This window comes from Strongylocentrotus purpuratus, unplaced genomic scaffold (assembly GCF_000002235.5).
Source record: "Strongylocentrotus purpuratus isolate Spur 01 unplaced genomic scaffold, Spur_5.0 spur5_scaffold_16, whole genome shotgun sequence".
NCBI lineage: Eukaryota > Metazoa > Echinodermata > Echinoidea > Camarodonta > Strongylocentrotidae > Strongylocentrotus > Strongylocentrotus purpuratus.
The window spans coordinates 19,356,561-19,369,155 of record NW_022145601.1 but is presented as its reverse complement, the minus strand read 5'-3'; the positions used below and the strand labels follow the sequence as shown (position 1 = coordinate 19,369,155).

At 33.6% G+C, this 12,595-nt stretch overlaps 1 protein-coding gene across 1 annotated transcript; it reads left to right on the top strand.

The window, feature by feature from the left end:
* Positions 1-3,748: 3,748 nt before the first annotated feature.
* On the top strand, positions 3,749-11,958 carry LOC580178. The gene is made up of 10 exons (XM_011663071.2): positions 3,749-3,779; positions 4,343-4,480; positions 4,907-5,028; positions 5,598-5,727; positions 6,239-6,277; positions 7,457-7,638; positions 8,329-8,391; positions 9,217-9,286; positions 10,039-10,308; positions 11,213-11,958. Exons 1-10 carry the CDS (start codon positions 3,749-3,751, stop codon positions 11,602-11,604), a joined length of 1,437 nt encoding a protein of 478 aa, XP_011661373.2. The 3' UTR covers positions 11,605-11,958.
* The last annotated feature ends 637 nt before the right edge of the window (positions 11,959-12,595 follow it).

Genomic DNA, 12,595 nt, shown 5'->3' with positions numbered 1-12,595 from the left:
TACGGAAGAGTTGTATTTATCATCGGTTGAGAAGCTTTGATATATATGAGCTTTAACTTTTCAAAAGTATGTTTAAAGCGTTTGCTAATTCAGTCATTCACTTTTTAACTTTGCAAAAGGTAACCTAATTAATAACTCTTTTTTGTAGAAGGGACATATGACATGACAGCTCACAAAAGTTCTTATGTCTCACTATCTGCAGCTTTACAGAAACAGTGAATAAACCATTATTTCTTTTAGTATATGTATAATGGACTTTTCACAAGTTCAAATATGGGTTTTTATTACTTCAGTTCTGTTCCTAACCGTCATACAAAAAAGTAACGATTTACATTTTTGCCAATAAGAATATAAATTACTTTTCCAGGTCCCCTTATTTGTATGTATGTATATGTATGCCTAGATTTGTTGTGTGTATGTATGCCTAGATTATTATTTGTTGGTATTAAGAATATATTATTTTAATTAAAAAACAAACTGTTAGAACCTTCGTTCAGATTGATGATTATAACGATACTATAACCAGGCCAGGATATATATGATATCATTAATTATCATGTATCAAAGCCAGATATGTACAAATACAAATAGTCTTTATCACATCATTATTTTGAATGCAATGTCTATAAAATGCTCGAAATATGCCCATATATTATACGTATTTAATGAGAAAATTTAAGCATTAACATTTTTATCTTAATGTTTGGTAGTTGTGCATTTTCACCCTTTAATTGCTTATAACTTAAAACTTGAACCAAAATAAAAGGAATAGATTCAATTTCACCTGTAGCATGTTATATGTTAGATCAAGTGGAAATACTTATATTCAAATATGTACTTCCTGAAACATGAGACTATACAGTGTGTATATCGGTCCTACAAACGTAGTGTGTGGAGTGTTTTTATGAACTTGAAGCGCGAAAATGGTTGAGCTAGTTTCGTATTAATATTATTTTAATGACAATACGTTAGCTTTTAATTCTGACTTTCACTTACGCTGCAAATGGTGTAATATTGCTCTTTTGTCACAAAGAAAAATGTGTACTAGTTCCTACCTAGAAGACAAAACAACAAAAGGGAGCAATATTTCTTAAATTTGGGTGATTAATTTACCAACAGACTTTTGCCACGCTTCCTTTAAATTCTCGAAGTTAGACGGGAAACATTCCCAGTCAAATTTTAGGATGTACTATGGGTTTAAAAAAATTCACACCAGGAAGTGTTTCTTTTGAAATGTATGTCAAATGTATGACAATTAAAGCTCCATGCATGTACACGTCGAGCTCGTGGGAAACCACGTTCAAGTAGAGTAAAGTGTCCATATTGATCTCAACGATGGTTTTCCTGTTTGGCAAAAATGTTTGTACAGCTGCAGAGCCAAGTCAAACCTATTGTGTCCCAAACTTTACAGATTTTAGTATATTTTGGTGATTGTATTAACTTGCAAGGCCTACCAGAGATTTGATCGATCAAATTGAATAAAATGATACTCGATCTGTTGTCAAAGAATAAAATTATATTCATAATATCATGATATTCGGTATCCTATAGTAGGCCTATATAGGACACCTCATGACCAAATATCTGGGACTTACACTCTCAAAAGTATTTATCAAACAATGAATATAGAACTATTCACATTTTAATATGAAAACTCATACGAAGGACACTTCCGAAAATCTGTTCAAAATGAAGAGTTTCTTTTCATATTTGAGAAGATATTTTTGACAGTTTGAATTTGCGTTATTAAAGGTGACTTGAATTCTAATCAAATTGACGAGTTTGGGCTTCAACATTTTTGAATAGCTGTTCTATTAAGAGAAGAAAAAATCTGATGTTTTAACGAGAGTTTGGTCATAATATATGGACAGAAATTTGGTTCCATGTGGTACCTCCACTATAATGTGTTTAAATAGATTCGAGGACCTTAGAATTTCATCAGGGTTTTTTTTTTTATACACATTCATGTCCATGTCTACACTCATAATCACTATATTTATCAAATCAAAATCTCATTCATTCTCGGGAGCGGTGTCAAGTTGTCCTGAATGGCCTTTTCTGATTTTAAATTCCGTCTTTCTGTTGCAGGATTCATCTCGTGTTTCAAGTTCACCTTTTCCACCATGCGTTATTATTCCAGGTAAGTCACGTTAAATACTTCTTTTAGAAATGTACTACATCGTAAATAATATCAATTATCAGTGTTTTAAAAAGAAAAGAAGTACCAGGTCATGAAAATCTGGGCTTAGTAGTTTATTACCAAAATATATTTCTGGTCTCTCAATGTTTCACCGATCCTGTTTGTAAAAACCATTATATAGGCATACTTGTCTCATCACCATTTCCATCCCTTTCCCATCTCTTTTGTTCTGCCACCTTCTCTTTTCTTTACTTTTCCAGCTTTCTTTTTCTTTCCATGTTTTTTCTTCCTCTTTCACATCCCTGTTCCCTCTCTTTCAATCTCTCTCTATTATATTTCCCTCGCTCTCGCCCCCTCTTCATTTAAATTTAATCTTTAATATGCAGGTGGCCATGCTAAAATGATACGTCAATACTTTTAGAATGAGTTAAAGGTATATCAAAACAATCTTCTTGATTAAGAATATTTAGAAATAATGGCCACGTTTGAAGAAACAAAAGTATTTTGCGAAAACGCCCTGATGAACCCAATTTATTACATCTATTTTGACGTAACTATATGGTCAATTTTACGCTCAGAATTTGAGACCCAGATTTCTAAACTTACTGACAGATAAAAATCAAGTTCTATACAATAAGCAGACATCTGTTAAACCAGAATTTTGTTTCTTCTGTAATGACTGTTCAAATGACACCTACATTTCCTGAACAAAATTTTGGATTTCAGCCAACAGCAAACATGATACTAATTAGTGTTAGGAAGAAGTGGGTAGATCATTATTCATGTAGAAGTTCTTTTGAGTATACACTGCATCCCAGAAAAAACGAAACAGAGATTTTTCGATGTGATTTTTCGATGTTTTAACATAACTTAATCACAATTATGATTAATAAATGACACATATTTGTAAAGCTTAGATCCTCTTCTTTCATTTGATGCAACTCATATGATGCATATTTCACGCATGAGTGATTAAAATCAATTTGAAGAGAGGGAACCAAAAGTCATTTGGCGGACGGCATTTGAATTTCAAAGAAGAAAATATATCACATTTCTAAAAAGTTCAGTTTCTGCCCTTTCATATGACATCTCAATCAGGAAAAATGAGCAAGAAATAGCAAAGTTCTGTTTTCTTTTAACACCAATTTGTTGACAATCAGCCATGCATGAAGTCTTTAGTCTATAGCTGATCGTCAACGAAACGGAGTTAAGTCTTTTGTAAATTCCGTTTGTTGCTACGGCAGGCAGCTAGTGGAAACGAATTCGTTTAATAAAATTTTGAACATGCAAGCATTACTTTAAACAAACAGAACTTTGTTATTCCTAGCTCACTTTTCCTGATTGAGGTGTCATATGAAAGGGCAGAAACTGAACATTCTCTTTGGTGATTCTCTCTTTGGATTTTTGGTTCTCTCTCTTCAAATTGATTTTAATCACTCATGCATGAAATATGCACCATCGTAGTTGCATCAAATGGAAGAGAAGGAATTAAGCTCTTCAAATATGTGTCATTTATTGATTATAATTATGATAAATCTTCGATAATTCTCGGTTTCGTTTTTTGGGACGCACTGTATATAAAACAGTTTTCAGGATATAATACTTATAATGTTTGCTTACATTGGCTGTCATCCAACTGGTAATGCCTTCAATCTTTTAAAATTAAGTATTTTTCCTACAAACATATTGTAAACATAAGAAAACATTCCGAGCAATGCTGTCGACAACCGACACAAAGTACAAGTCCACTCCAAAAATAACTTAAAAACTTATGTTATCAATATAAGGAAAATAATAGATAAATATGTAGTTAGTGAGGACATGACGTCACAGACTCATGAGTGAGTTGCCAATTTGTCATGTGATTTTCAAAGTTTTTCATGTCAGTAAGCATTTTCTTATTAGTTTTGCTCAAACTTTTTTTTTTATTGGTTTGTCTGATTTTTCTGCTTATATTGGAAATGAATTATTTTGGAGTGGACTTGCCCTTTAACCGAGTGCCCCATCATCATTGAGTTACTGTACACGTTTCCGTATTTTGTTCAATCATTGAAACTCCTTTTGAGATTGTTCAGTAGAGAAGATGAGCTTTCTTTATAGGTCCGTTACACTCTACCCTTTGCTTTTTCTTTCTAAACAAAATTTTTGTCAGATTTCCTGTTTTTTTTTAAAAATTCATTTTGGTTTGATTTTGATTGGTAGATCGTTGGAATCGGGACACCGTACCTGTAAACCAGGCACCAGGTGGCCCCATCCAGGTTGGTATGGGTTCTTCATCTGTCATAGGACCAGATGGAAAGGTCTACCTGAAGATCATTCCTCAGTGGCGTGCATCACAAGGTGATAATGAGAATAAATTGATGATGATGCTGATGATGATGATAATAATAATGACAATGAACAATAATAATAATGATAATAATAATGATAATAATAATAGTAATATGATTATGAAGAAGAAGAAGAAGAAGAAGAAGAAGAAGAATAGGCAAATATATGGTACTATCTATTTAGAACTTATATTCCAAAGTACACAAGGAAAAATACATTTAGAAGTGAAACTAAAGCCAAACGAGTGTCATATCCTCGTGTAATTGTTCAGAAGATGAAATCAAACTCCATACATGATCTGAAATATACAGCTAAATCTAGTATTGGTAGTGACTAGTCTAAATTACAAACCGAGAATTGTATCTGATATATGCTTCACCAAAAACCTTCCTTTAAAAACTTGACACATATATTCCCAATTTCTTTTTTTCCTAGATCGCATAAGCCTTTTGACTGGATATGAAGTTAAAGTCATGTGCAACAGGAATATTTGTGCTTCACAATATTTCTGTGTCACAGTCTTATTCAACAGAACCTTGACCATCGAGGACACTCGTGTAAGTCATTGCATTTTATCTTCTAAAACATGTTGTTTGTTCTATCGTCAGAAATTTGAATTTGCAAGAAAGGCAATTCTACCCGTATAGTCAATTCAATTCGTTTGTATTTATTTCTATTTTCAATAAAAACAATACAAAGATATATACAATAACATAATCATTTGCAATATATAAGAAATGAAAATAGGGGAGGCTAAAAAAAGGCCCTATTGCCTTGTGGGGGCATAGTTCCCCGAACAGATTTAAGAGATTAACATATACATGTACAAACAAAACTAAAAAAGAAACATACATGACAAAACATGCCAGGAACATCGTTCATGGCAGGTAATACAAATGGAAAAATACATTAAAACATACATATTTGAACTATTAAAAACTAGCACAGTTGGAAGTAAACTATTTTGGTCTTGATCGAACTAAATATGTTGTTAGATTATGCCATTTGTAGCACATGGGCACATTTAAGATTTAGATATCACTGTTCATTGAAATTATGAAACAAGATACGAGGGAATGTTTCAATATACACGTAATCTATGTGTATTTTTTTTTTCTTCTTGCAGTCTAATTTTACGGTGAGTTGTCAGTATGGGAATTTTTCCCAGCCTAGCATGGACTACGTCATCATTATCCGGAGCCTTCCAAGAAGTAATGATGATTCGAACAGAGGGAGTCAGATTGCAGCACTTCCAAGTATGTACTTCACTATTATGGTGTAAATTTGTGATTGCACCCTGACATAGCAAATTGATCCATTTCATTGCAAGGAATACAATAAATGTCTTTTTTTTTAAATCTGAAACAAAACAAGGGTAATTAGTTTTTTTAAACAATATTTTAGCCCCCCCCCCCCCATAGGCTATTTTATTGAGTCAAACAAAACATTTTACAAATCAATAAACTGAAGTCTTTCTTTATATCAAACAAAACAATTAGTTTTAAAAATGGAAAGCACCCCAAAGCACATTCATTTTTGTTCAATTTACTCAAAGTTAGGATCATTATTTTGCGTGCTATGTAATTAATGTTTTCACATATTCGTGCGTTTCGTGCATATGTTTAGATCCATTGGTTGCAATAATTGTTTGAATTTGTATATTTTGAAAGTTGTTTTGCATTTTACGATACGTAAATCTTTTCCAGGTTTTGATTGAACATCAAGAAAATTTGATACTCATATTCAGAGTTGTATTTCTGTTCTCAGGTTGTAAACAAGAACCACAAGTTGCTCTTTGCAATATTGGTAAGTTTGTTTGCTTTTATTTGAGGAATTCATCTATCGTTACTAACTTTGGTGGCAGCGGTAGGATAGTTACGCGTAGGTTTGCTAAAAGTTTTGGTTTCATCTGGTGGCAGGGTTGATAATTTATTACACATACACACAAATCTTTTTCGTACTGAAGTTGTGCGTAGCCTTGGCAGTGGTGGGCTGAGAGACACAAACATGTATTAAAAAAAATGAAATTGGTAATACCGGTTGGATAAATACATTATGTATGTTTCTTAATTCATTTGTAATGGTTTTGAACTCTGCAGCAGCGGGATAAATTCACAAAGCATTGGGTTTCTAAGAAAAATATTTAAATTGGTGACAGCGGTGAATACATAATTATGCATAGGCTAATATATCTTTCCAAAAATAGCAGTTGGATAAATACATGTAGATTTGTTTTATAAAGATGTTAACCTGACAGCGAGTGGGTGAATACATAGATATTTGATTACATCTTTTATTTGAAGAGATTAATAAAAATTAAAAAAAATAATAAATATTAAAAAAAAAAAAAAGTTTTTTTTTATTTTTATTGTTTGAAAACATGGTTTTAAAAATGTATTAAGTTTGTTAACCCCGATTACTTTGAAGAATCTGAAAGATATCGTTATTTCTATAATTTATTTGTTCTACTGTTTAATTTATATATTTCATTTAAATTTATGGATATTTGAGTGGAAAAATAAATAAATTCAAATCTTATCAAATCAAATCAAGGATCTTTAAAAATTGTATTTATTTGTTATTTCACAAGCAGTTTATCAATAAATACATTTATTTTTCATTCTGTTTCACATTCATCTGAAATGGTCGTTTTGCTTTAAAAAAAAAGAAGCTAATAGCATACACTTTAAGGGCTATATTGAAGGGGTCTACTCTCTATTTATAAGGACAGCTATTTATAAAAGACCGCTATTCATTGCGTCCCGAGTTTTGGATAGCGGTCCTTATGAATGGCGGTCCTTATGAATAGCGAAGTAAATTGTCTATGGTTTGCTCGCTATTTATAAGGGCCGCTATTTATTTTGTCACGCGTTATGGTTAGCGGTTCTTATGAAAAATGGTCCTCATGAATTGCAATCATTATGGATAGCGAGCTTGACCCGTATTGAAAGTGAACTCGTTTGTTCATACGTAATTATTTTACAGACTCTCCCGAGGACTGGGTGCCAGATTACAAACCCTTCATTACTCAGATCAGCAATGGTTCTGTATTTGTTTCATTTTGGCCCGGTACCAGTACGAAATATCCCCGGTACCATGTTTTTCTTGATGAAGTTGATGTTAAAAAAGGTAGAATTCCACACCGCTCTGCAGCATACTTTGATTCAGTAAGTATATCAAATTTAATTTAATTTAATTCAATTTATTTTCTTCTGCAACATACAAATCAAATTTTGTATGCAATATGATAATAATAAATGATGACATCGAAACAAAATTGAACTGATGGCACAATACCAAGAATTATTCATAAAGAAAGTTGCAGAAGAAGAAGGGATAAGCGATTGCTTACTTGAGGAAGTAAATATGAAAGAGTAAGGTAGAATTCGAAAATAGAAAATGATGCCATTTCTCTCACTTCCTAACTTCTTTACAAAAAGCTATATGAAGACATAAATTTCCAAAAAAAGGAATGACATTATTTGGAATGTTTGAAATTTCTTTTGAGTTAATCTTATTATTTTATTTTCTACAAGAAAATGGTTTATTTCATTAAGGATTTTGTTAAAACATGGCTCATATAATTCTGAACATATTAATATATAGTTCAAACTTAACCAACCTCTGTCAGTGGTAAATTGAATTAAAATAGTGGCAAAATGCACTTAGTACGCCGATGGCAAAAGATGTAATGAAGAAGACAAATGAAACCTAGTTCATTTAGAAACAACTTAGAACTATAGATGTCTTTGAATATCTATCAATGACGTCTTTTATTTTCACGTTCCTTCAGTTTACGTTATTACTTGCCGGAAGTTGGTCTATTCTTCATGACCTTTTTACGATTACTTTTACAGCAAAGAGATGGTATCCCTTCTGTGTATTTTAACAACGTTCCCGAGGGAATTTATATAGCATCGGTAAGTCAATGGAAAGATATATATATATATATACATATTTTTGTCTCTATCTGTACAATTTCTTCTTCGGGTTGAAAGATTTTTATTGTGGTTTAAGTTTCTTTAATTTCCTTTTTACAGAATTAGAACTTCGTCATATCAATTTAAAGGTAAGGACCAGTATTGGAAACGCCCCAATTTCAAAAAATGAATGGAAGCTCTTATTACCAATCATGTGAAAGAATATGTTTTGACTAATGCATGATGATGATAACAATTTTGCCGGGAAACCGCCTACTAATTAATATGTTTGGTAAATTAGTTTATCTATTGGTATGTGAGAGATAAACGCACGTGTCGCGCACGTGTGCGTAGTCCCATATACATCTTTCTGTGTACAGTGCTTGTAACTTAACGAAGACTGGGCCAAATTTCTTATCATTTTGATGATTCCAGAACCTTGCAGTACACACCAATACTTATATGCTAGATGATCAATCTTTTCTGATCGATTCCACAACGTTTTTGTTCACAATGCAATCGCATGACCATAACTGGTCTTTATCTTTAAATATTTCAAATAGTATATTGATTTAATGTTAACACTTTAATGTAAAAACTTTTTCATTTGATGATTGTTAACCACAATGTTTTATATGTGTTATATTGGGGCTCCTATCTCTGTTATTATCATTATATCTTTTGTTTCCTTGCTTCCAAACATATTGGTTAAATAAAAATGAGTTTTTTTAATAGAGATACAGATCACATTATGCATCATCTTTCTCTTTGAAAGGGAAATTTAGTATTTTAAATGAGATCTTTAAATTTGTTGTCATTTCCTAGGTAGGTATTGATGAAACCGTTTGTCCGGATTGTGCGTATTTCAGATCGAGAAATAACATCACTGTTCGTGGTAAGTTTTCTCTTTGAGTTATCATTATTTTTCACTTGTTTGTTTATTGTATTAAGAGTTTGAGTACCCCTGGCATTTATTTGCAACTTTAAAAGTTGTGTCATGGTCTAATGGATATTTCACTAAACCGTGGATTACTTCTAAATGTGCCACTCTCCATCCATGTGCAGTAAATGGATAACCTACTAAGAAGTCATTTACTGAATGTTCTGAGCATAGGGCAGAGGGGCTAAGTCCAGGGTAATAATAGTACTTTGTAGGCATCTTGATCATCCCATGTGATGTGTACGTGGTCATATAATTTAATTCAATTCAAATTAATTCAATTCAAATTAACATTTATTTTCTTCCATTTAATTTGACAACATATTTGACATAATGTTCAAACAATACAATTTAAACGTTGGAACATAAATATAATCTAAGAACTGTCTTGTATTACAAGGAAGAAGGCGCAAATCCCTGTAAGCATAGCTTGTATTGGGTACGCCCGAATACACAAATACAAAATATACATTATAAATAAAAGAAAGGAAGAAAGGGGTAGGCAATGAGCAGAAGATGATAGAGATCTTGGAGGAAGAGAAAGGAAGAGGCCTACAACATAGTAGCAAGGGAGAGTATGGCATTCATAAACAACATAATGGCAAGATATAGGTGAAGATGTGGAGATATTTGATTGTACCTCATCATTATTGTCATTGTTATCATTATCATAAGTTTTTTTTAAAAAATTATTCTCGTGTATGCAGCTATGCCCACTCCCGCCCCCTCAACAGCACATAGTACCCGTCCTAGAGACCCTGAGGAGACCTCAAATACATCAGGATCCCCACTCCCTTTGGCAGCGCTGACAGGAACTCTGGCTGGAATCCTTGGGGTTATTCTCATCACGGTCCTCATAACCCGCACGCGTAGAAGGAGCTCTTTACCTCCTTCCGAACAAAGTGGTGATGAGAAAGAGACTGGAGGAGATAATTTGGAAAGATCACCCATGCTTCATCGAGATAACATGCCATACGGTTAGTATACAAATAATACACAGCAGTGAGGGCATTAGTAAGAACTACTCACATAAGGCATACCTTTGGAACAGTACACGCCCGAGGCGATAGCCGAGGGTGTTTGGACTGTTTTGAAGGTACCGAGTGCATGGGGGTGATTTTACTGATGCCCGAACGAAATGATGTGTATTATTTGTTTTATAAGATTATATTTCATTTGTTTTATAAAATGATGTTTTATAACATGATTTTACTAATGACCGGTCGTTATCAAAATTTTGTGTTAGGCCAAATAATGCCTGGTCACGTGTTCGCTCTCAACCAATCATTTGATTTAGGATCCACGTCATCACCTTATAAATGGCATTATTCTACCCCGTGTTAGAACTTATGTCTGTACTGATCCCGATTTTCTATAAAGACTGAAAAAAAACACAATTCTCATTCGTAGTCTCCATACAATAAGTGTCATGATAAGCACGTGAGTCGGGAAATTATCAATTACTTCTCTGATGTTATTCAATTAATCTTTGCGATAACTCTTGATACTTTTTCATTGCAAAGTTTGAACCTGAAGATATTTACGAAATACAACCTTGTCTAGGTAGCATACCCCTTCAATTGATTTACCATGGCTTCTTTAAAGCTTATCGATATTTATAAAAAAAATCATTGAGATATTTTTAAAGCACATCAATGTTTACTCCAATATTTGTTATCGTTATTTATATCTTTCTCACGCTAAATATGATTTTGTCACTTAAGGTTGAAATATGAGCTACTCTTTGCTCACTTCTGATTTGATTCCTTAATAAGTTTATTATGTTTAATATCTTCTTCAAACTAGCTAGGCAATTCGTATGGCAAAAGGACAACGTAATTGTCCTGTTGATATGAGCTTACTAAATTCCTATTTTTGCAGATGACTGTGATTCAATAACCGGGACAGGCTACATCAACCAGTGGCCGCCACCGTTGTCTAGCAACAGCGACTACGACAACAATCTCTTTGGCATCTCGAACCCCTCCATGATCCCTCCCATCATCCATAATGAATGGGAAAAGAGCGATGGGAGACTCGCACAGGAGAGTGAGCTCTACGCCGATAAAATTGGATACCAGAGAGGGGATAGCATCAGTAAGGTAGCAGTCGATGTACATTCTTCGATGGACCCCCAAACATCATTTAAAACTGGCCTTCCTTCGATTGAGTCACCGGACTCTGGAGTAGACTCCATCTATTTTGAAGGCACCATGGAAGATGGACAAACGTTGTTCTCGTTAGCTTTGACTAATCTTGGTGAGGAGGTATAATTACGGTCGTAATTCCACAGTGATTGGAAATTATAGACACACGGGAGACTCGCGCAGGAAAGTGAGTTCTACGCCAACACCATTGGATACCAGAGAGGGGATAGCATTAGTAAGGTAGCAGTCGATGTACATTCTTCAATGGGCCCTCAAACATCATTTAAAAGTGGCCTTCCGGCTTCGATGGAGCCACCGGACTCTGGAGTAGACTCCATCTATTCTGCAGGCACCAGGGAAGATGGACCAACATTGTTTTCATTAGCTTTAATTGCTTTTTACTAATTTCGGTGAAGAAGTATATAAGAATTGTTATATTGTGCGCCTTACAACTATTGATGTACGTGGGAAATGACGGGGAGGGGGGGGGGGGGGGGAAGACCCATTTCGCGAGGTGCCTTTCAATTTTGTCTGTTTCAACCACAGTTAATCCGTCTTCTTCTAAATGCTTTTAAGTTCTCATAAGTTTAGCGCAGGTACCTGTCAGTTCCCATAGACAATAGATTTTCCCCATTCAATGAAGGATGGCTTGAGAAACAATTAACATTCAAGACAGATTGACGGTATTTAATTGTTAATATTATTGAATTGGAATATCATACTGAACATCAATTTGCTCGATTGTCTCATTGTTTTCTTTTATTGTTCAGATTGTGTTGTGGAGTACGTGCCTTCAGGGAGAGATATGTAAATATTTCAATCATAGATGACCTTTAATTACCGTTTGTTTATGAGAGGGTTAAAAATGAGTATTTTCGCAGCAATGACCACTTTTCATGCAGGGTTATTTTAGTGTAAGATTTTAAAGGACAACATCAGACTCATATTATTGTAGATCAGTAAAATCGATGTAATATTGGACGAGTTTTCCCAAAGAGCATTATTTTCTTTTTTTTTGTAAAGAAAAATTTTCGTGAACATAGCTGAAGCTTGTTGGAAATTATTTAATACTAGTTAAAGTGACGACTAATAACAACATTAGCGGTAGAGAAATTGG